The sequence below is a fragment of the Gobio gobio genome (genome assembly GCF_949357685.1).
Source record: "Gobio gobio genome assembly, chromosome: 9".
Classification (NCBI taxonomy): Eukaryota; Metazoa; Chordata; class Actinopteri; order Cypriniformes; family Gobionidae; genus Gobio; species Gobio gobio.
In genome coordinates this window covers 5,685,744-5,710,138 of record NC_137115.1, presented here as the reverse complement: position 1 = coordinate 5,710,138, position 24,395 = coordinate 5,685,744, and the positions used below count along the sequence as shown (strand labels likewise).

Below are 24,395 nucleotides of genomic sequence, written 5' to 3'. Positions count from 1 at the left end.
TTGAATCTAATCTAATCTAATCTTTCCTGTAATGATGGTTAACCCCCTTGAGTCGGCGGTCGCGCCGGCGCTATCGACTCGCTTTTTATAAGCAACTGAAAAAAGCACAAATGTCAGAGCATGTCAAAACTTCTAAAGGGCCCCAAAAGAGCTCAGACTTCTAGGGGTTAAGCTAGCAGAACCTGATTTCACCAAGTGCAACATGTTCCTGGATCAACATCCTTGTTGATCCTGGAACAACATTCCAATCAACCAAACAGATGTGAAGGGCAAATATACAGTTTAGTCTATTTTAGGCTTTCAACCAGGGTTAGCCTAGGCTTTATACGATGATGAACAGATGATAAACTGTAACGTAAGCATTCACGTCACCAAAGAGCACTTGGGTTGAATTTGTTCTAATCCTAAACGGAGAACTTGTTCGTATGCATTTACCTTTACTATTTGTCTCAAAAATGATGATTGTGTTGGTAAGTAATGCCTGTTATTTACATGGCACTTTTTTGCACTTAAATTGGCTTATTCATTAAAAATGATGCATGTGTTTTTCTGAAGGATTGTCGTTTGTACACTTTTTCAACCTGGACATATAGTCATATTTGCTAATTATCTTTAAATGCATTTGCCCTGTTTTGATCCGATTCTTTTTTACAACACCGGCAAAGATCGTTAACACTCATCATCTTCTTCTACTTCTTCCAGCATGCGTGCAGTTGAGTTCTGTTGACAACTAACGTTATGCGACACACCGTTGCTCTGATTGGTTGTAGGTCTATCCAATTGAAGCCTTTCCTGGTTCGGTTGAAACATGCCCCGTAATCACAGCCCAATGGAGCAGTATCAGACTCATATTCTGACTAGAATTGAGTATGACGACGTCAGGCTAAGGGTTAGGTGCTTCTACATCAGTGTTATTCCCCTGGTATAGAGTTCGTTAAATAATAATAAACTGTTTATTACCTGCAAGATCTCTTCCGACGCCCAAAGCGAGGCCATCTTTGATCCACAGCACGACACCATGGTAACCAGGGATGGAGCAGGGTAGCGTCACAGGCTGACCAGCCACAACTACCAAGTCCTGAGGCTGCTGTGAGAACACGGCATTCACTCCTGAAACAAGATACAGAAAGAGACATTAATGTTTTAACTACAGCATGCTTTTACAGTTCTTTGCTCATACTGACATGTCTTAAACACATCAGATCCATTATGAAAGGGTAATGTTTCTTGACCTAATTTGAAGAATGTATTCAATGAATAACTCCCAAGTACTCAAGTGTGATTAACACACAACGTTGAAGTGCACCAAGGGCCTCTTCAGCCTGTCAACACTGCATCTTTCACACATAGAAAAGTACATGAAGCAAATGAAGTTGAACTCCATTAGAGATGGGTGGCCCGAGAAGGCTGTCTGAGACGCAAGACGCCTCTTAAAGAAAGGCGTCACGGATAAGAACAGGCGTCATAGAAGGACAAAAGAGAAATACAATAGGACAGCCCTGACAATCTGCTGGATCCCTGTATCTATCCATAGTTGGGCACAAAGTTACCAGCACCTGTCACTCAGGTGGTCCAGGTTTGACTGGTTAGCATTGGCAGTTGGCCCCAAAGATTTCTGTCTCCAGAGGGAATCTAGTTAGAAGACAAACGTCTTGTATTTCAAACTCGGCATATTGCATGTGCAGTCACAAACATGCACGTTCAAAAATACAATGGTTGACATCAGCTATCAATATTGCAATGAGCTGTCTCAGTGGAGAGATGACGAGTTTCTTGCTGGCAGTACTGTATAATGGGAGTCACACTGGCAGTCATGCTGAACTCTCCAGCTGTCCCTGATGTGTGCCTATCTACAATTGAAGAAGATGGCTCATATTGCTCATTCCACTCTAAATCTCAGTGTACTGCTTAATCAATACTCATTTCTGTGGAACACTTACCACCCTGTCAGTTTCTTGATGTTCTGTACGTGTGTGTTTCTACCTTAGTTATACTTGACTAAAAATGCCCTCAGAAATAAGCTAAATATATGACAAAACATTACAAAATATTACTATTGCCATTGCCTTACAAAAAAGTACTGTGGCCAGTATCACTGTACTATGGAACCCCTAAAGATATATGCAATATATGGAGATATATAATACTATGGTATTGGCAAAATACAGAGCCAAAAAAAGTATTCAAATAGTAAAGTGACTCATAAAAAAATCCAGTAAAGTGACTCATAAAAAAATCCAGTAAAGTGACTCATAAAAAAATCCAGTAAATGAACAAAATAATTTTGATATGTTTTATTTTCCCCACCAAAGAGGCAAGGATAGAGTTTAGTGATGGATATATTTCCTCTCTAATTTTAGCTTTACCTTTTAATATATTTTTAGCAGAGGTAAAATGTGAATAGAGCATTGCTGCAAGAGCCATTAAGGCACTTCTTTTGTAACAAGTTCTCAGCCTTCAAAGAAGAATTCAAAGAAAAATACTGACTTTTTATGCATCTCCATTTTTTGTGTGGACTGTGATTGTGATATAAAGGCTATAGATATTGAACCAATTGAATTGTTCCATATCTGTCAGTTACCTTATGCAATTAGACTTTTTTAGTTTTTTTTTTAGTTTAAGGTCCAATTCTCACTATTAACTAGGATATTGGCTGTTTATTAGTACTTATAAAGCACATATTAATGCCTTATTCTGCATGACAATATTCTACATCCCTTAATCACCCAATACCTAAACTTAACCATTCCCTTACTCTCTATTAAAGGTGCACATGTAACTTTTCCGTCCGCTAGAGGTCGCCTATTCAAAACAAAGGCGTAGTTTGATGACGGCAAGTTTGAGCGCCGAATCCTGGGACATGTGGTCTTCACCTCACAGCCGGTGGGAAAGAATCATGATAGAAATCGTGTTCATGGAAGTGATTATTAACGTTACAGTGGTATGAAGCAGAGCAGGAAAGAGTGTTGTGGAGCTGAGGAACCGCTGGAGCGATTGTTAATAACATGAACACAACACACGCCTCGCGAGCAGCGGGACTTTTATTATGCCACAGTTGCCGACGCCATGTCTGCTTTTCCGGTCATGAGTATGAGGTAATGCAGCTCAGTTTATCATATTAGATACATCTGAGTGTGTTGAAAATGATCTTATGACGTTACTCTGTGCATTCGATTGGCGGCTGCTATGACACTTGTTGCACAATGCAGTGAGAGTAAAGCGTTTCTGCAAAATAAATCGAGCGTAACGCGGATATGACGCCATTGACAGGCGACCCCCTCACACGTCCCGATTCCTTGGTTAAAATAGCAATTTTCTCACGATTTACAAATAGCTGGAAACATTTGGGATATTGTAAGTTCTCAACTGAACAAAATATATAACACCGGGATAGTGGATTTTGGATATTTTACTGATATTTTTTTACATTGTGCACCTTTTATAAGCAGTAATAGTTAATAATGTGTATTTGACCCTAATCTAATGTATAACCACTTATTTTGTGTCTCACCCCATGACAAAAAAAGTTAATCTTTTAAAATAACATCTTGAGAACATTATCTGCTCCGCTCTGTCGAGCAGTTTATGAACACAAGAACCTGCCGTATGCGAACACACACTTCTGATTGATGTGTAGTGGACACAAAGCTAATTATACAAGGTTGAGACTGACTCATTGAGATGACCCACTGACTAGACTATTATGAAAATATGTAATTTTGCACGTCCCAATTGGAGTTAAGGTCAGTCCATACTCTGTAGTAACTAATTACCTTTATTTGAAAACAGTTGGAGTCTATATGCAAATAATTCTCTGTTACGGACACGTCTGTGTGTGAATATGTAAGAAATATGCTAATACCTATAAAATATGACATTTTCTAGATTAATGTTAAATTAAACACACTGGGAGGAACTAATTAATAGCCAGAATCCAGCAGGATGTCTTTAACGCAGTGAATTCCATGGATTAGTAAACAAATCAGTCATACCTCTGTCCTGCCTGCAGTAAAATGTGATGAATGGCTTGTTAAAAGCTAAACATGAGTCCACAGATTGATTTATACAAATTCTCCCTGGCGAAATCCAACGTCTGCTGCTCCAACAAGCCATTATTAAATCAACAACTGCAAAGATGCACAGTGCATTCTTGTAAATATTCTGAGCTGTTCACCTTTGAAGGCTAGCAGGCTTGCCTGGACACTGCAGCGTTTCTCATTCTGTCTTTTCCTGCGCTGTAAGCTGGTTTATTTGCATGAGCATGTTGGTGAGTGTTTGCTGTGAAGGTCCTCTGTAGATTACTCAGGTACGCTTGCAGAGCTTGTAGACGGAGGAACTGTGAATCGCAGGCTGCCGAGAGACATCGGCTTTCCGCTTGTCTTGTCACATTATCGGGATACTGAGTGGAGTTGAATGCATTAGTGTTCTTCTTTCTTTTTTGCTGTCTCTTCAACTGCGAGATGTGTATTATCGTATCATCCATTCTGTGCATTAACTGATTGGCCCCTCTTCTGTTATTGCGCTCAGTGCACTTGTTAACCTACAACACCTTCAAATACAACAACTTCCCTCAAATACCCACCGCCGTGTCAGCTGCACCCCGGCCACCGTCATCAAATGAGTTTGGTTAGAAGATTGACCCTCTCTGGACTTTCAACACATTGCTAATTATTATAATGAATGCTAATTATTTTTAATAGGGCTAATGGCTAATTAGCCATAATCTGGAGAATATTTTTTTTTTATGAATCCCATGACCTCTGAACGGAAGTTTTCAGTTTAAAGTTTGTGTCTCTAATACACGATCACAAACATGTTTCCATTTTAGAAATGCCAGAGTGGTGGAAAATAGTGATTTGCTATCGGATGAAACGGACACAAGAGGTTTCCTCACCTAAATACAGAATAAACTATAGCAGAGCCTTCATTAGGGGATACAAATAGGAAAGTGCACAGTTCTGGTATATTTTCTACTCTTTAATTGTTAGCTAGCAATGCTTACGTTAAGTGCAATTAATAATTTTGTCCTAACAGTAGTGGCATAACTTGCTCTTTGGGTTGAAAATTAATTTCATACATTTAACTTAAATTATGATGTTTTCCCAACTTAAATCTTTTTAGTTGATATAACATGATCATTTTAATTTAAATGTATGAATTGGATGATCATTTTAAGTTAAATGTATGAATTGGCTTACTCAAATATTACAAGTGAGGAGCAATTAAATATGTACAAAATAAAAATCAGCCAGTTCTGCAAATTTCTTTAAAAAAAAATTTATGTAACCGACTACCAATTTTTTTGCATGATAGTTCAGAAAAAAAAAATATATATATATATGTTTCTTAGTGAACTGACTAATTCATGAACACAACTACTACTACATTGATGTACAGTATGAGCAAAAGAGCAAAAGAAAGATCTAGATTTGGAGTTGAATTGCTTACATGTTCATTTTGAACTGCATTACTGCATGCATAAGACACTTAAATCTGTTTTTAATCTCTTTAATCAGGATCACACACGTTTTCTTTTATATTTTTATGTGTTTGTGTAATGTGGATTATACTGTGCGTTTTTATGAGAGATATCACATTTCTTTGTATGTCATATGCAATGACAATAAAGGAAAACTAACTAAGCTAAAAATGTATGTTCATATTTGGTTGTAACGTGAGCATGTTGTTGTATAATATGTGGTAAAATTCAAAGTGGATGGCAATATGGTAGTGCTGCACGACTATGACACATGCGACCCTGGACCACAAAACCATAAGTCATAAGGGTCAATTTTTTGGAAATTGAGATTTATATTTCATCTGTATATTTGACATATAGCATTTGTTAGAATAGGACAATATTTGGTCGAGATGATTATTTGAAAATCTGGAATCTGAGGGTGCAAAAAAACGAAAATTTGAGAAAATCGCCTTTAAAGTTGTACAAATTAATTCCTTAGCAATGCATATTACTACTAATAATACGTTTTTGATATATTTACGGTAGGAAATTTACAAAATATCTTCATGCAACATGATCTTTACTTAATATCCGAATGATTTTTGGCATAAAAGGAAAATCGATAATTTTGACCCATTCAATGTTTTGTTAGCTTTTGCCACAAATCCCGTATGACTGGTTTTGTTTTCCAGGGTCACAAAATATAATCACAATTATTATTGTTGATTAATAGCATTTAATCTTTTGCAAAACCTCAAAATGAATATCCATTTTTCATTCTGTGCATTATAATGTCACAGTGGCTAAATTCACTTGCAGAAACTTGCACTTTATCTGTTATTGGCAATAACATGAAAATAAATATTAATTTATTACTCCTATTGGCCAAAATGTTAAATACGATGGTGCATCCCTAATCATAATGTATATTTTTTTTCTTCTGTTGAACAGCCCTACTACACTGGGGTGAGTTTCCCAAACGCATCATTAGCCAACTATGGTCGCAAGTTCCGTCGTTATCAGCATAGTTCAACCAGTCTGTGTTTCCCGAAACCATTGTTCGAACGAACATTCGCAAACAGCATCGCAAAGTTGCGTGGTTGGAACGACAGCTCTCGACCTGTGGCTCTCGACCTGTGGCTCTCGACCTGTGGCTCCGACCTGTGGCTCTCGACCTGTGGCTCTCGACCTGTGGTTAGTTTCTTGTTTGCATGACATGTCGACTGACTCCTTATCTTGATCAAAATAAGCAAGCTGCTATTTAGTACATTCTACATCTTTTATTTCGAAAACATACAAATGTCATTTATGTCTTTTAGTTTGTCAAGAGATTTAAAGCACCGTTTTTGAAGAGTGCGCATGTGCGGGCGTGCTCTAGTATGTAAGCACAAGCCTACGATTGAATCTGGAAATAAAGCAAAATAACAGAGAAAAATAAGATCTAGCATGAATTCGATCTCAAACTAATTCATTAAAAGCAGTTATTACTCCACCACCTGCGTGACATCATTAACCAACGTGGTTGAACGACAGATTTGCGACAGTACGGTTTCTGGAAACAGTCGTGACTAGCTAGTTGATTTCTTCAACGATGCATCGTACTATGGTAGTTAAACAGTGAGTTACGTCGTTGTACGGGAAACGCACCCCTGTACTATATCAATTAGTCTCCACAGTTTATAAACCATACTCACTCACAGATTATTGAATTAATCCCTCGGTTTAACCCTCCTATTATCTTTGGGGTCAATTTGTCCCCAGTCAATGTTTAACGTCCGCAAAAAACACAATTGACTTTTTTTTTGGCTTTAGATTGAATTACTTTTCCTAATTTAATGGGGACAACTCTGTAAACATAAAATTAACATGATAATATTTCTCCAATGTCCTGTACACATTTTGTAGCATCTGTGTTCTTTGGGATCAATTTGACCCCAGGCTCTTTTAGCTGTATAAAACATAAGAAATATCAAAATTTTACACTCATTTGTTTAGGTTGTTTTATTGAGGTCACTATAACATACTATAATTTTATATATTCAATGTAACATTCAAACAACTTCCCTCTGATTTAGGGCTCTAATCTAACCTAACCAAAACATACCTGTAGTATTGGGAAAACCACGAGTAGTTCACGTTATTATGGTCCTGCCCCCCATGTGAATGACAGGGTAGCCATAGTGCTGCTAATGTCATCAAAATGGTTCCAGGGCCCACCAGATATGCTGTCAGACATAAATGACCTGAGACATAAACCTTTGTAAAAAAAAGAAAAAATCATATTCTGGAGGTTTAAATTGCTGGGGTCAAATTGACCCCATGGGTAACAAATGTTACTAGATTTGAGGGTAACAGGAGGGTTAACAAAACAGGAATGTGATGTGAATATTCATATGAATATGAATAAAATGTAAGAACTAAAGTTGACCTTAGTGTAAAGTGTTTAATTTCAGAAACCTTGCACTCATCCACCACAAACTGTCTTTTTATATCTCAAGGAATAAAAAATAAAAATAAAAAAACATGTCTACTACCATAACTATCAGTGTGGTCACTAATGGGAGTGGGAAGTCCGGTCAGAGAGGTGATCTATTTGCAGCACTGCACCACCTGGTGCGTCCAGTCGGACAGAAAAACACCGGCCTGTTTTATTTCCTCCAAACCACCTCAAGCGGCAGGAAAACATATGTAGGTCAGTCAAGAGGGGGATGTAGAAAAATGGGAGAAGAATAAGGAGGGTTGAACTGGGGGGCTTAAGTTCGCCCACTCGGGAGGGGGAATTCACGAGCGTTTCGAGCTCAGCGACGCTTCGGTCGCATCTGGCAGCCTTCCGCTTCGATGCTCAGGCATCCGGCCTCAGAGCAGACCCGTCCTCTTCTCCCCTCATCTTCTCGCCGTTCGAGGCTGCCAGCTGCACAGGCAGCCGTGCGTGGAGGAGAGCGAAGTGGAGGCAACAGATTCCCCCACTCTTCCTCGTACAGCTCTGCTTTATAACACCCTATGATCAAGTCCTCCAAAGCAAACCTGGGTACGAGAACGACAATCGAACGAAAACACGTCTTGCTGATTATGAATGATTAATGCTAATGTTCGTAGCGGTAGCGGAGTGGGCGGAAGTGACACTAACCAGCTTTATAAATGCTTTATTTAGGGTAAAATCCTGATAAGATGTAGTCTGGTCAGGTGTAGCATGTGTGTGTTAATATTCCAGGCATGAATCCAGGCGGATCTGTCAGTGGGGTCTGATACTGCAGGCAGTGCCTTGAGGGGCTCTCCTCCCTCCAGCTGCGTACACACACACTTAAAATTGACCATAGCATGTTAGACCTGAATGCTCTTAAACCTGAATCTCTTCGCTTTCAGGTACACCATTCAGCTTAACAAGTTCTGAGTCAATGGAGTGTTTGGACAGGAGTGCCCTATTTTTCCTTTTTTTCTTTACAAATTGCATCAGATTTCGTCCTCGCCCGTCCAGGCTACATCTGAGTTGCACTGTGTGTGGTTGGGTTGGGAATATCTTCAAGTGCTAAATGGAGGTCACTTCAGTACGAATGGTAGTAGTTTCTCTAACCAGACCTCCCGATGCTGCGTAAAGTCAGCCAATCAGAGTAAAGCCTACCACACGGCTTCCCAAACCCCTGGGGGTCCGTGAGGGAACTGCAGGGGGTTTGTGAGTTCATGAAAAGCTAATAATTAATTACATCTAATGTTAAATTAAAATGAATGGGTCTGTGATTTCATTAAATAACTGTATAGTCTGATTCTCTTAGTGTTTCAAAGAGAAGCGCTCGAGGGTTTGAATGTTGAAGAATTTAAGACATAAATATTAGTATTGTAACTTAGTAGTCTATTATTGTAATTTTAATCAAATATTAATTGTTATTTTGTAGCGCAACTATTAAGTTTTTATTATTATTATTATTAATAAATTAATTAAATTGGTACCTAAAACACCAGTGTGAATGTAACGTGGACTGGGACACTATCACAACTAAAAAGAGTCTCTTATGAGCTAAAAATCTAAATAAAACACTTACTATTGAAATATTAACTTAAAGGGTTAGTTCACCCAAAACTGAAAATTCTGTCATTAATTACTTACCCTCATGTCGTTTGACACCCGTCAGACCTCCGTTCATCTTCGGAACAGAAATGAAGATATTTTAGTTGAAATCTGATGGCTCTGAAAGGCCTCCATTGGCTCAATGGTACTCTACACTCTCAAGACCCTTAAAAGGTACTAAAGACGTCGTTACAAAGTCCATCTCACTACAGTGGTTCTAAAATAACTTTATGAATCGGCGACAATAGTTTTTGTGCGCAAAAAAAACCCTAAATAACGACTTATATAGTGATGACGATTTCAAAACACGGCCTCATGAAGCTTCGAAGCGTTATGAATCAATGAGCCAAATGATGATTCGGATCACGTGTCAAACCGCCAAACTGCAGAAATTTGGCGATTCAAACCGCTGATTCGACTCGCTGATTCATAACGCTTCGAAGCTTCATGAGGCCTTTCAGAGCCATCAGATTTCAACTAAAATATCTAAATTTCTGTTCCGAAGATGAACGGAGGTCTGACGGGTGTCGAACGACATGAGGGTAAGTAATTAATGACAGAATTTTCATTTTGGGGTGAACTAACCCTTTAAAATCTAGGTACTTCAAATAAAAATGCCCCAAATGTTCCAGATGCTCAGTGAACAGGTAATAAATGATAAATTATAGTTTTTCATGTGTCTTCTCAATAAAGGAGGCAATTTTTGAGCACGTGATTACATGTGATTTCAGGCAACCGTTTAGGATATACAATGTTATATTTTTAAAGAAAAATATGGTGACGCAACTATTTAATGTTGAATTAATGTGTGAATATCATTACTTTCTTGAATGTAAAGTAAGTGACGCAATAGCTTGAAAAGGCTATTAGTTGGCTTTCCAGTTGTTGTTTTTTTCATGGAGACTAAATTTATCAGGAATCCAATTAAAAAAAAGTTATTTTGTGCTTGTAAAGTGTATTTAGTTTTTTACTGATAACATAATGATGAACATAACGTTTGCTGAGTAATGCAGTTTGATTTTTCAAACCTGACAGAAACTTGGAAAATGCGAAACAGCTTTTAACCAGGCACTATTTTTAATATCACACTTTACCAGTGTGAATGGATTGCCACCCATTTACATCATAAGGCCATAAAGAGTGCTATCCCTTTAAGAAAATAGCAGTGAGGTTGATTGTTATTCCCTAGCAGGGAGTTAATATGCATTTCTGCCACTTGTAATATTTGTGATATGCCGTTAAGAGTGTAAAAAAATATTATAATATCCAACTGTCATAACCCCTTAACCACAAAAACAACATTATCTGAGTGTCAATGCATCAAGATTGAGTTGATTTACTGTTGGCTGTTATAATGATGATGTAGAACAGATGGCATGGAAAGAGATGATGCCACAGCAGGGGTGTTATTATTACCTTGCAGGTTAGTTAGCTATCAAAAATGTTGCATGTTAAATTATTTATGCAATTAAATATCTGTTGTAATTGGATAATTATGAAGATAATTGCTGCTTGTGTACACGTATGTGAGCTGCTGCACATGCGACAGCAACAAATCCATCCATTCATCCATTCATCCATTCATCCATCCATCCACATGATTGTCTCGATTAAGATTTTCTAGGAATAGGAATTCAAAATTTCCTGTTCCCGAACTGTTCCCATCCATCCATCCATCCATCCATCCATCCATCCATCCATCCATCCATCCATCCACATGATTGTCTTGATTAAGATTTTCTGGGAATAGGAATTCTACTTTTCCTGTTCCCATCCATCCATCCATCCATCCATCCACATGATTGTCTCAATTAAGATTTTCTAGGAAAAGGAATTCAACATTTCCTGTTCTCGAACTGTTCACTTCCATCCATCCATCCATCCATCCACAAGATTGTCTTGATTAAGATTTTCTAGGAATAGGAATTCAAAATGTCCTGTTCCCATCCATCCATCCATCCATCCATCCATCCATCCATCCATCCATCCATCCATCCATCCATCCATCCATCCACATGATTGTCTCGATTAAGATTTTCTAGGAATAGGAATTCAAAATGTCCTGTTCCCGAACTGTTCCCATCCATCTATCCATCCATCCATCCATCCATCCATCCATCCATCCATCCATCCATCCATCCATCCATCCATCCATCCATTCACATGATTGTCTCGATTAAGATTTTCTAGGAATAGGAATTCTACTTTTCCTGTTCCCGAACTGTTCCCATCCATCTCTCCATCCATCCATCCATCCATCCATCCATCCATCCATCCATCCATCCATCCATCCATCCATCCATCCATCCATCCATCCATCCATCCATCCATCCATCCCTCCATCCACATGTCTCGATTAAGATTTTCTAGGAATAGGAATTCCACATTTCCTGTTCCCGAACTGTTCCCATCCATCCATCCATCCATCCATCCATCCATCCACATGATTGTCTCGATTAAGATTTTCTAGGATCAGGAATTCAACATTTCCCATTCCCGAACTGTTCCCATCCATCCATCCATCCATCCATCCATCCATCCACCCACCCACCCATCCATCCATCCATCCATCCATCCATCCATCCATCCATCCATCCATCCATCCATCCGAATGGTTTAGTGGTGATTTTTTTTTTTTTTGCTCTCCCAGTTTCATATTAGGCGAGATTATGTTAGAAGTGAAGAATTTACATACTTTTAGCTTTACAAAGGCATTCAATTCTCATACACTGAAAATACAGACACCAAAAAATACTTTGAAACAATGTGCAGTTGTTTATACGTATACAGTGTACCCTGAGGCAGAGCATTAACATTTACAAATTGATATTCCAAAAATCTAACCAGATCGATCAGAATAAAACCCCCAGATGACCTTTGTTATCCGATGCATGTTTTCCCAGACTCTAAAGTAAATCTGTTTAGCCAAAGCCATCCTCCCTCATTCTCACTCTCCTTCTTCTGTTTGCACTTGTTCTTCACACCTTGACAAGGTTCAGCAGTCCCTTTAGACAGATTGGATTATGGGTATGCTTGTTTAAGTGAGGGGAATAGACAGACTCAAACTGATGAGCCAGGGATCATTATGGTCTCTGTAATGTTTTCATCTCACTCTGAGGTAATTTGTTTACCCTCCAACAGCGCTGGCTGTCCACAAACCCCTGCTCTATTTCATCTGGCAATAACAGAGATGTGACGGCCCGGCGCTCTCAAAACTCACCCTCTGTGAATCATGACAAAAATTACTCTCAGGGCAGTATGGCATAGCCACTCGAAAAGACTAATCAGTGGCTCTACGGCACCTTGGATGGGAATACACACACACACAAACACACGCACACACACACACTCCTAATCAGAGAATATTACCTCTCTCCATCCATTTCCCATATTCCCATTTCCTTCTAGCGAGAGTGTGTGTGTGAGTGTGTGTGTATTTAGAGGATGTTTCAGCGGAACATTGCATCGGTGAGTGTCTTTGGCTAATGTTGCAGCCACAGATGTTTGTCTCCATTAAGATGCTCTATAATTAGGAATAGGAATTCAACGATTCCAGTTCTCAAACTGTTTTGTTAACGATTCTTTTAGTACTTTTAAGGAATAAATATTTGGCAATTAATACATGCAATTCCATTGAGATAAATTAAAACAATTCTTGCAAAAGCCAACAGACTTTTAATGACCTTCACAGTCCATTAAGAGACGGAATAAATGTGATCCTTAACTATATATTAAACAACAATACTAAACAAACAAACAGTGTATTTCATTTATTAATATAAAATACTACTGACAAAATGTGTAATGTGTATCCTTATCCCACTGTTATTTGTAAGCTGCATCTATTTGATTCACTAAAACAAACCGGCTTATAAGATTCATTTAATCAGGAATTGGTTGGACAGCACTGGTAGCATTTTAATTCACTAAAAACAACTGGATCATAAGAGTGATTTTATCAAGAAACTAGTTGGACAGCACTACCTTTGTTGTACATTTCAGATTCACTAAAAACGAACAGGCTCAAAAGACACATTTGTTCAGGAATCAAATTACTGTGGTCACTTTTTCTATTTTTGATTCACTAAAAAGAACTGTATCATTTAAAGGGTTAGTTCACCCAAAAAAGAAAATAATTCCATTTATTTCACACCCATAAGACCTCCGTTCATCTTCGGAACACAAATGAAGATATTTTTTTTGAAATCTGAAGGCTACATAGGCATCAATGTAATTTACACTCTCAAGATCCATTAATGTACTAAAAACATATTTAAATCAGCCAATGTGAATACAGTGGTTCAATATTAATATTATAAAGCGACGAGAATAATTTTCGTGCCCCAAAAAAACGAAATAACGACTTATATAGTGATAACCGATTTCAAAACACTGCTTCATGAAACTTTGGAGCGGAAAAGAATCAGCGAGTCAATTCAGCGGTTCGGAGCGCCAAAGTCACGTGATTTCAGCAGTTTGGCGGTTTGAGACCAAATCGTGATTCGACTCACTGATTAATTTCGTCCGAAGCTTCATGAAGCAGTGTTTTGAAGTCGGTTTTCACTATATAAATCGTTATTTTGTTTTTTTGGCGCGCATAACATATTCTCATCACTTTATAATATTAATATTGAACCACTGTACTCACATGGACTGATTAAAATATGTTTTTAGTACATGAATGTATCTTGAGAGTGTAAATTACATGTATCCCTATGCAGGCCTCACTAAGCCATCGGATTTCAACAAAAATATCTTCATTTGTGTTCCGAAGATGAACGGGGGTCTTACGGGTGTGGAACGGCATGAGGGTGAGGAATAAATGACATTATTTCACATTATTTTTAAGTAATTGGTCCCAATATAGGGGAACACATATTCATTATTAACTACAACTTTGTTAAAGGTGAACTATGTAGGATTTTTGCAGTAAAATATCCAGAAACCACTAGGCCAGTGTTATATATTTTGTTCAGTTGAGTACTTAGAATATCCCAAATGTTTTCAACTATTTGTAAATCGTGAGAAAATTGCTATTTTAACCAAGGAACCGGGACGTGTGAGCTATGCGTGTGAGGGAGTCGCCTGTCGATTGCGTCATATCTGCGTCACCCTCGGTTTCCGGTTTTCTTCAGTGAAACACTTTACTCTCACTGCAGTGTGAACAAGTGTCATAGCAGCAGCTGAGCGAACGTCATAACTTCCTTTTCAAGACACTCAGATATATCTAATACGATAAACAGAGTTGCGTTTCCTCATACTCATGACTGGAAAAGAGGAAGTGGCGCCGGCAACCGTGTCATAATAAAAGTCCCGCCAGCGACTATGCCATAATAACAGTCTCGCTCTTCAATCGCTCCAGCGGCCTTGCTCAGCTCCACAACACTCGGTCCTGCTCTGCTTCAGACTACAGTAATGATAATAATCGCATCCATGAACATGATTTCTGCCCGAGTCCTATCCTGACTGTTTCCCACCGGCTGTGAGGTGAAGACCACATGTCCCGAGATTCTGCGCTCAAACGTGGCGTCATCAAACTACGCCTTTGTTTTGAACAGGCGACCTCTAGTGGACGGAAAAGTTACATAGTGTAGCTTTAAGTTTAGGTATTGGGTGATTAAGGGATGTAGAATATGGTCATGCATAATAAAGCATTAATCTGTGCTTTGTAAGTACTAATAAGCAGCCAATATCCTAGTAATATGCACAATAATAGGCAACTAGTTAATAGTGAGAATCGGACCCTAAAACTAAAGTGTTACCAAGTAATTTGTTCGGAATTGAGACTACACTGGTTGCACTGTATATTTTTGATTCACTAAAAAGAACCTGTTCATAAGAATAATTTGTTCAGGAATCAGATTGCAGTGGCCACACTGTATGTTTTTGATTCACTAAAAAGAACTGGATCATTTAAGTAATTGGTCACACTTTAGTTTGGGGAACACATATTCACTATTAACTACGACTTTTGCCTCAATAAACTCCTGATTTACTGCTTATTCATAGTTAGTAAGGTAGTGGTTAAGATTAGGTATTGGGTGATTAAGTGATGTAGAATATGGTCATGCAGAATAAGGCATTAATATATGCTTTATAAGTACTAATAAGCAGCCAATATCCTAGTAATATGCATGATAATAAGCATAGTTAATAGTGAGAATTGTACTCCAAACTAAAGTGTTACCAAGTAATGTGTTCGGAATTGATTCACTAAAAAGAACCTGTTAATAAGAGTCATTTGTTCAGGAATCGGATTGCATTTGTTGCACTGTACTGTAGTATAGTTTAGTTTAGTTTAGTTTATTTGCACACATATAAAATATATACAAGAAAAACAAGACGAAATGAAGGCTGTCAATGGATAAACTGTATTTTTTCCTGCATAAAGCTGTAGTCACAGCCTCCACCTGCAGGGACTTCCCATCCCTGGCCCCACGGTCTCAGCCGCTGATGGATGCACAGCATGGTAAAGCTCCCTCCTCCATCCATCAGCGGCCACGGGCACGTGTTGCACTGGAAACCTTCATTTTGCCAGTGGCATGGAAAGGCCGCTTCATAATCCTGGCTGTTTACTACCGGGACAGTATGCCGTACTGCCCCTAGACTAATTAGAGAAGGATAGAAATGAATAAATCTCACCATTATTGTGTTTTCTCTCTGTGCTGTCACACTGAACCTGCTGAAATTAGAAAATCGCCATACACACTGCATTTGTAGGCTTTGTGTCATTTGGCTCAAAGATGAAAAGCCCATCATGGAAGACAGATAGACAAATTAGACCAGCGGCAGACACGGTTTCAGTATGTACCTGCTGGCTCAGACTCACTGTTATTTGAAGGCATAATAACAGGGACAGCCCTGCTGGAGCTCAGCTAATCCAGACCTGGGGACCCAGACGAATGCAAACACAAATGGTGTCTGAGCCAAATGATGCTTAATTGAATTCTGCCTATTGGGCCGGAGCTGATGGCCAGATCAATCAAGCTGTAGCCGGTGAATCCTGCGTTTATTTGAGAATCATCCTGCCTGCATTGCTAATACCGATCGCATAAAGCTTGAACAGCCTCGTGGATGAGTTAATGGCTTTGACCTGTGAAACCACTTCCTGACCAGTGCCTCAGTTGCTAAATGTAAATAAACCTCTCACCTAAGGCATTATAAGAAAATATTATACTTGGTATTACTGTTGCTATAGCCTGAAATGAATAAATATATGAAAAGTAGGCTTTTAAGGATAACCCAAGGTATTGAAAATAATACAATGGTAATAAAACCTAAATTATTGAAGCTTGTTTTTGCCACAGAATAAAAAATAAAAAGGAAATTGCGACTTTTTATCTTGCAATTATGACTTTCTGTTTGATATATTTGTGTGATGTAAAGTCTTTTTTCCTCAGATTTGGACTTTATAACTCACAATTGCACTAGTCTGAGTGAGAAGAAAAGTTAGAATTGTGTGTTTATATCTCATAATTCTGACTTTTTAACACACAGTTGTGACTTTATATCATGCAATTCTGAGAAAAAAAGATGTAAATTCTTTTAAAATGTTTTATTCTGTGGCGTAAACAAGCTTTTTTTATTTAAAAGCAGCGGTTCTCTTTTTTCTTTTGATATATTGCATGCTCAGATATCCATACAGCACAATATTCAATATCAATATTCTTTTTTTTTTTTTTATGATAAAAAAAATGCTGGCGGTGGCTGGCAACTTAAAAAATTAATAATTATTTTATTTTATATAAGTTAACATATTATTTTTATTGGAAAATAATGACTATTTATTTATTTATTTTAGTGTATTATTCATTTTTATTTTATTTTTATTTATTCATGTTTATGCCTTGAATAAGACAATACACCACACACAAGACATGAAGGAAAACGTTTAATCAATCTAAACATCATATACCTGGCTTAGAGACTTAACCCCTCATATTCTACAGATCCAGAGTCTCCTTATTTATCATTAATCTCAAAGCGTATGCACATTATCCTGTCATGTATTTTTATTTACTGCCACCCAGCACTTCTTTATTCATTTCTTTTAAATCACTCCCCCAACCTTGACCTGGATGTGTTTGCGAGGAAGAGCTTTATGTGATTGACAGGGTAGATTTATGCCTGCGTCCTTCCCCGTGGGGGACGGAGTTGTGCTTCTGGCCTTAGACGGTACCCGCCAATCACACATGGCCCTCGCTAATCTGCGCACGGCATTCAGCTCCAAGGTGCAGGCCCTGATTGACGCTCTTAATTATCTGCTGTGCAATCACTAATTGGACAATGCAACAGAAGACTGTGGAGAGGATCAACAATTAATCAGTGGAACTGTGCTTTGAGAGCTTGAGCTGTTATTGCCCACAGTTAGGATATATTTATTTTTCAAAGAAAAGGCGTATTGACGTAGATCTAAGGCTTGAGCTGTTTGAGGTTGATTTTGCATGCTGGTGACGGTCATGTGAGTACGTTTTCTGATAAATGAAGGATGGGAGCGGTCTCTATTATATATCCTGAGTTGAAAGGAATAAAGGTCGATAACTATAAAGATATAGTTCTGAAAATGTTCTAAATATATAAGAATAGCAGATGAGATTTCACAACAGAAATTATATTCTTGGAATCACCTTCAGAATATTTTTTGAACGATTCAAACAGCCAATCAGAATCCATCCAGAGCTTGAGCATTTAAGGCGGAGGACAGCAAACCTACAGCGCACTCTTAGAATAAACTAAAAGTTATCGTTCTTTGGTGTGGATACTAATATACACTGAACAAAATTATAAACGCAACACTTTTGTTTTTGCCCCCATTTTTCATCAGCTGAATTCAAAGATCTAAGACTTTTTCTATGTACACAAAAGGCCTATTTTTCACAAATCTGACTAAATCTGTGTTAGTGAGCACTTCTCCTTTGCCGAGATAATCCATCCACCTCACAGGTGTGGCATATCAAGATGCTGATTATACAGCATGATTATTGCACATGTGCCACAGGCTGGCCACAATAAAAGGCCACTCTAAGGCCACATCCACACGAAGCCAGAGCTTTCCCCATCCAATCTTTTTTTCCCCTTGTCTCAAGAAATATCTGCGTACACACGAAACCACTGAAACCGACTCAAAACGATGTAGTATTCATGCCAGACCAGTATGTGGCGCTGTAATTCTGCCACAGAAATACACTAACAACGGAGAAGAAGAGTTGTGGCTAGAAGGGGTATAGCAATGGTAGGAAGTGAGGCTAAATCTCACGATAAAATAACAAGAAATTAATTTGCTACTTGCTAGATTGTGTTTTTATTGACGCCTACACCTACCCCAACCCTAAACCTACCCTTACAATAATGCAAATACGGTAATTAAATGACGCAGTATTGATGTGCGCATGCCCAGTGCCAGTAGTTGTATCCCTTCTAGTCTTTACCGTGTAGGACGTGGTGTGATGACATCACCGTTTCACAAAATATACGGATTGGCCGTACACACGTGTGGACAGGGCCTAAAATGTGCAGTTTTATCACACAGCAAGTTTTGAGGGATTGTGCAATTTGCATGCTCATTGCAGGAATGTCCACCAGAGCTGTTGCCCGTGAATTGTATGTTCATTTATCTACCATAAGCCGTCTCCAAAGGCGTTTTAGAGAATTGGGTATTACATCCAACCGACCTCATTTATTGTCATTATTTACTCATCCTCATGTTGTTCCAAACCTAAAGGAGCACCATAAAAGTGGTCTATACTACATGTCTTCTGAAGGCATTTGATACCTTTGTTTGAAGAAAAGAGCAAAATTATTCAATAATTATCTTCTCTGTGAGCTGTTAACGTGAGAACTGCTGTTACTGGATCATTGAGTCGAGATATTGAACAATTGAACTCTAATTCATGGATGTTGAACAAATGGATTAATACAATTAGATAACTTACTCAAAAGAATGATTTATTTAAGGATCAGGGGCCTCATTTATAAACGTTGCGTACGCACAAAAGAAGGCGTACGCCGCTCTCTACGCAATAATTGGTATTTATAAAAAGCAAACTTGACGGGAAAATGTGCGGTCCTTCACGCAAGCTCTGACCCAGGCGTACGCACAAAAATGGGTGAAATGAGAAATGGCGACACCGTCGACAGTTGGAAGGAACACGTGAAAGTGTGTGAAACTGCAGACCGTTGTGTAAAAGAAATGGCAATACTGCCTCTCATAAATAACATGAAGACTTCACAAAGCAAGTCTTACAATTAACAGCCTACACGAACACCCGTTTGATCGATCTGCAGTGTAAAACAAACAAAATAAAACGAAAATTACCACAGAAATGCAAATTAACACATATTTGCAAAAAGAAAATTGAAATATGTTTTGCAATAATATTGGCATGTTATGCAATTCATCCTCATAAATAATATGGTAAACAGAACGAAATAATGTACAAAACTGATATCCTCCGCCTCAGTCACCACTCCACTTAATAGGGATTCCCCAATAATTGCCGCCAGTCTCTCATCAAGAGGGGTCAGCTCCGGTGTCCCCTTTCCCCCACCCGTGGCAGACACACTCTGTTGATGGAGCGCTAGACGCTTTTTTGCCTCGACTTTGATGTCCGACCATTTCTTTTTTATTTCGGCCATGGTCCGAGGTTGTGAGGCTACAGCATTTACGGCGTCTGCAACCTTTTGCCACTCAAGTGCCTTTTTGGCATTAGTATTGCCCACACTGTGCCCTCCAAAACAAAAATGTTCTCCTCTTTTCCACCTCGCCAACGATAACTTTTACTTCACATTGATTGAAGTTACGTTTTTTTTTTTTTTTCCTCTCTGTGTTTGCCATGATTTAGCAATCGATGAATATTAACTTGTGGACGTTTCACGGACTATTTATGGGTAACTATGGGCGTGACATGAAGCCGCAAATCTGCGCTACAATTAGAATTGATTGTGATTTATTAAGGGAAAACTGCGTAGGATGTGTGCGCGCATGGTTTTATAAATCCGAATATTTCTGTGCGTACGCACGTCCTATGTTTCATCCGTACGCCACTTCTGACGCAAATCCTATGCAAAGTTTTATAAATGAGGCCCCTGGTGCTTCAGATGGTTCGAGTTAACTTGGTTTGGTCAAAGTTGCAGTCCGATGTCCATAAAAAGTAATATTATGACTTCAGAAGGCTTCTGAATATAACACACTAGTACACAATACTTTTGTGGTGCTTTTTGTAGCTTAACAGATGTTGTTACTATGATCACTGCATGGTTAATATCAGTTTTTCGAACTTCACAGAAAAAAAACATCAACTTGATTTGGAATGACATGAGGGTGAGTACATGATGGCAGAATTTATTTCTGGGTAAACTATTCCTTGAAGTTAAGTGTTTTAGTATCCAACTGTCATAAATGAATCGTACGATGATGCACAGAGTTGTCATCTTCATTAATCGTTTTACACTCGATGCAACACCTACAGTAAGCGTCACATTCACATGTTCAATACTCTTCAAACACTTTGCAAAAGTGCTTCACATCCACACCCTGAAAATCTGCCAGCGATCATTCCAGATTGATGAATGCATAATTCATATTGAATTTGGGGTCAGTGCTAAATGAATTGGTCTATAAGAGCTCATTCATTTCAGAGAAGGTGAGGGTTTATAGCTGGGTCACTGCCACCACTACAGATCAGATTCCATTAAGATGCTCATGATTAGCCATGAGAATTTTGACTCTGCGATTATGTGGAAAGATGGCATTTCAAGATGGAAGTGCGTGAGAACATTCTTGCCATTTTCATGAGGTCAAAAACACGTAGAATTGCATAAAAGCATTTCAAACTGAAATATTGCAGCTGTAAATTGATGTTTTGCTTCATTACAATCTAGTGCACTGACTCTTGCATTCAGGGCTTGACATTAACACCTGCCAAACTGCCAAATGCGGGTGTGTTTCAGCAGTGTTGTGTAACGCAGTCACTCCTACTAGCCACTTTGGTGGGTTGAAATTTATATACAATATATACAGTTTTTAATTGTAGTCTTTTAAAAAGAAAGGCATCTGAAATAATAAACTAAGTGGAATGTAGTGGTGTCAAAAATATAGATTTTTCAATACATAGCAACACTGAAATATCTGAAAACCTTCCAATACTCCTTTTCCGCAGAATAGGCACACAATATCAGCTGCTCTTTCTCTCTCTCTCTCTCTCTCTCTCATCTCTCCGACTGTGAGTTGACACACCAACCCGCCTCCCCTCCATTTGCTCCGGATTAATATTGTTGGTGTTACAGGGCTTGAATTTCGGTGTGGGATTGCACGTATTGCACATAATTTACTCATTCCCGCAGATTTTGTGCTTAAAGGGTAACTCAACCTCACTTCAGAGCCTAACTCCGCCCACTGGCAATATTAAAAAAATGCTGGAAAAGTGGGCAGAGCCCAGCGGAGACAGAGGGGATGAACCGAGGGCGGGGCTGAGCGGGGGGGGCGTGCAACTGAGACCCGCAGTGACGGATTGATTGACAGCTGTCTGACTCGCAAAGATGGAGAATTTTGCAACAGAGCGGTCATTCAAAGTAGAGGTGTGAAGTGTGTGTACAGGTGTGAAAGGTCAGAGCCTTATCAATTCTAGCCGCTGGCTCAAACTGCGTTAACTCCCGATGCCGACGCTGCTAGCGAAGCAGCAGTGCAAGAGAGAATGAACACTCAAATCCTGATACTGAATGCCACTAAAAATAGATCAGATACATGCAATGTATTTTTATTCAAATTAACCGAATCAATAAGCAGTGCAGGACCAATAAGTTCGAACCTAATAGCCTATTATAAACAGATTTCCTCAAATAAAAGTTAAACTATATACGCCAGCAAGTTACGGTATTGTTGTTCGTTACCGCGGCAACCACTGGTGTGTCAGGGTTTGAAAGCACATCTCATGTATGAAAAGTATCTGTACACATGACGGGCAGCAAAAATATCGCAAGAAAAGCCTGACGCGTACTGACAACTGCATTATTTAACCGTATTTTCTTCATTAGAATGTTGATAGCAAGTGTCAAGTGAGTTTCATTCATAATGTTTCTATTTCATGTAACATGACAGTTCTGGAGTGAGTGAAGCCGTTCTCATCATGTGATTGGGGAAAACATTTCTGAGGGCGTGGTGAGCTCGTTGCAGGGGCGTGGGTAGTGAGCCGTTGAGGAACCATCATACGTCACAATGACCTACATCGTCCAATAGGAAAAATCAACTGCAGTAGCCACCGTTCAACCTTAAGAGGGCAGCACTCAAACTGTTTTACACCATATATTGTAGAACTAAAACACTTTATGCCCAAATGTCAGAACATTTACTCAAATCAATGAACAGCACTAATAAAGCCCCAGTCTTGCAGATCATTAACTAAAAAAAATTGGTTCAGGGTTTAGTTACCCTTTAAAACCCAAAGTGCGCATACAAAAAGCCTCCTCTCAGTACTAAATTGAGTTCGCTGCTTTTTGATCTTAAACAGTCAAATACACACAAAATAATTTCAAAATGCCAGCCTTGGCGAGTATACCAATGTTATCTCACGACCAATTTTTACGTATTTTACGAGGTGGCTAATTCCAACACATTCTTACTCCCAACTCGTCACATATTGACGCTTGGTCAGGAACCTTCGTCACTTTTTAAAGCACAGGGTACACCTTTAGCGTCATTTTTGATTTCAGTTGTTTGCCCAATGCGTCAGATCAAGATGCTTTTAATTCTTTGCATTTGTAAAAGTAGACATGATTTTATGAATATTTATAGGCCACTTTTATATTTTAGAGCAACTAAACCCACTCCTACCATAAACCTACCCACTTATCAACAATATAAAACAGGCAAATAAAAGTACAGTCACATGTATTTATTACAAAAACTGACCAAAAACAGTATAAGAGTATTAACTCATGTTGTATTCCAAATCTTCTGAAGTCATACGATATCTTTATGTAAAGAACAGAGTTGATCTTAATGTTTTAATTGTTGAGATGATGATCCCGCCGCTCCATGAACGCACACACGCACTCATATCTCAGATCTCATTCAAAAGATACACACGACGCAATCGGTCACGAGATACACGAGAGCCAATGACATTTTACAATCAAAGCTGACGTAATGACGCAATCGGTCACGAGACATACGAGAGCCAATGACATTTTCCCTATGAACTCTGACATTTCTCTGGGCAGCAATTTTTGAAAGTGTGCATGATCTTCGGCGGATGGAGACGCTGATCGCTTTTGGCGATTTCCTTCACACACATCAATCGTTTGGCCTTGGAACACTTGGAATGTTTGTACTTTTTGAATAAATTGTGCCTGCAGTCGCATCTGCCTGTTATATCCTGAGTTTCATATCATATAATACACAGATGGGTAGGTTTAGGGATGGGATGGGGTTGGGTTATTTGTTCAAATGTGTCTAAATAGCATAAATAAAATAAATGTATGATGTTTCTCATTGAAATCAATGGAGTAAAGTGACGCTGAACGGTCCTGACCAAGACTCAATATGTGACGAGTTGGGAGTGAGAACGTGTTGCTAATTCATACAAATTCGTATGACCTCACTCGTATGAATTCGTACGATTTGTCTAAACCCCATTGATGGTAGGTTTAAGGGCGGAGTTGGGGGTTGGTCATTCAAACTTTGGAAAACCACCAGTGACTGTTGTGCAAACAAGTTAATGTCAAGCCCTGATTGAATTGCAATTTAGGAATCAATAAAACTAGTTTGATTCACCAGACGTTTTAAATGAAGTGCTATTGCACTTGGAGACACAGCACCTGAACATGATGGAAGTGAGCTGCTTAGAAACCCAAATGGTGCTGACGGCAAAAAAA

The 24,395-nt window shown here is 38.8% G+C and overlaps 1 protein-coding gene across 8 annotated transcripts in view; it reads right to left on the bottom strand.

Moving 5' to 3' along the window:
• kirrel3b (kirre like nephrin family adhesion molecule 3b) overlaps nucleotides 1–24,395 on the bottom strand; it is a 282,241-nt gene that overhangs the window by 108,059 nt on the left and 149,787 nt on the right. For all 8 annotated transcript variants that reach the window (XM_079826192.1, XM_079826195.1, XM_079826193.1 and 5 more), the window contains exon 2: nucleotides 961–1,110. In XM_079826192.1, coding sequence (XP_079682318.1) covers nucleotides 961–1,110 — 150 coding nt within the window. The remainder of the gene's footprint in view (nucleotides 1–960; nucleotides 1,111–24,395) is intronic.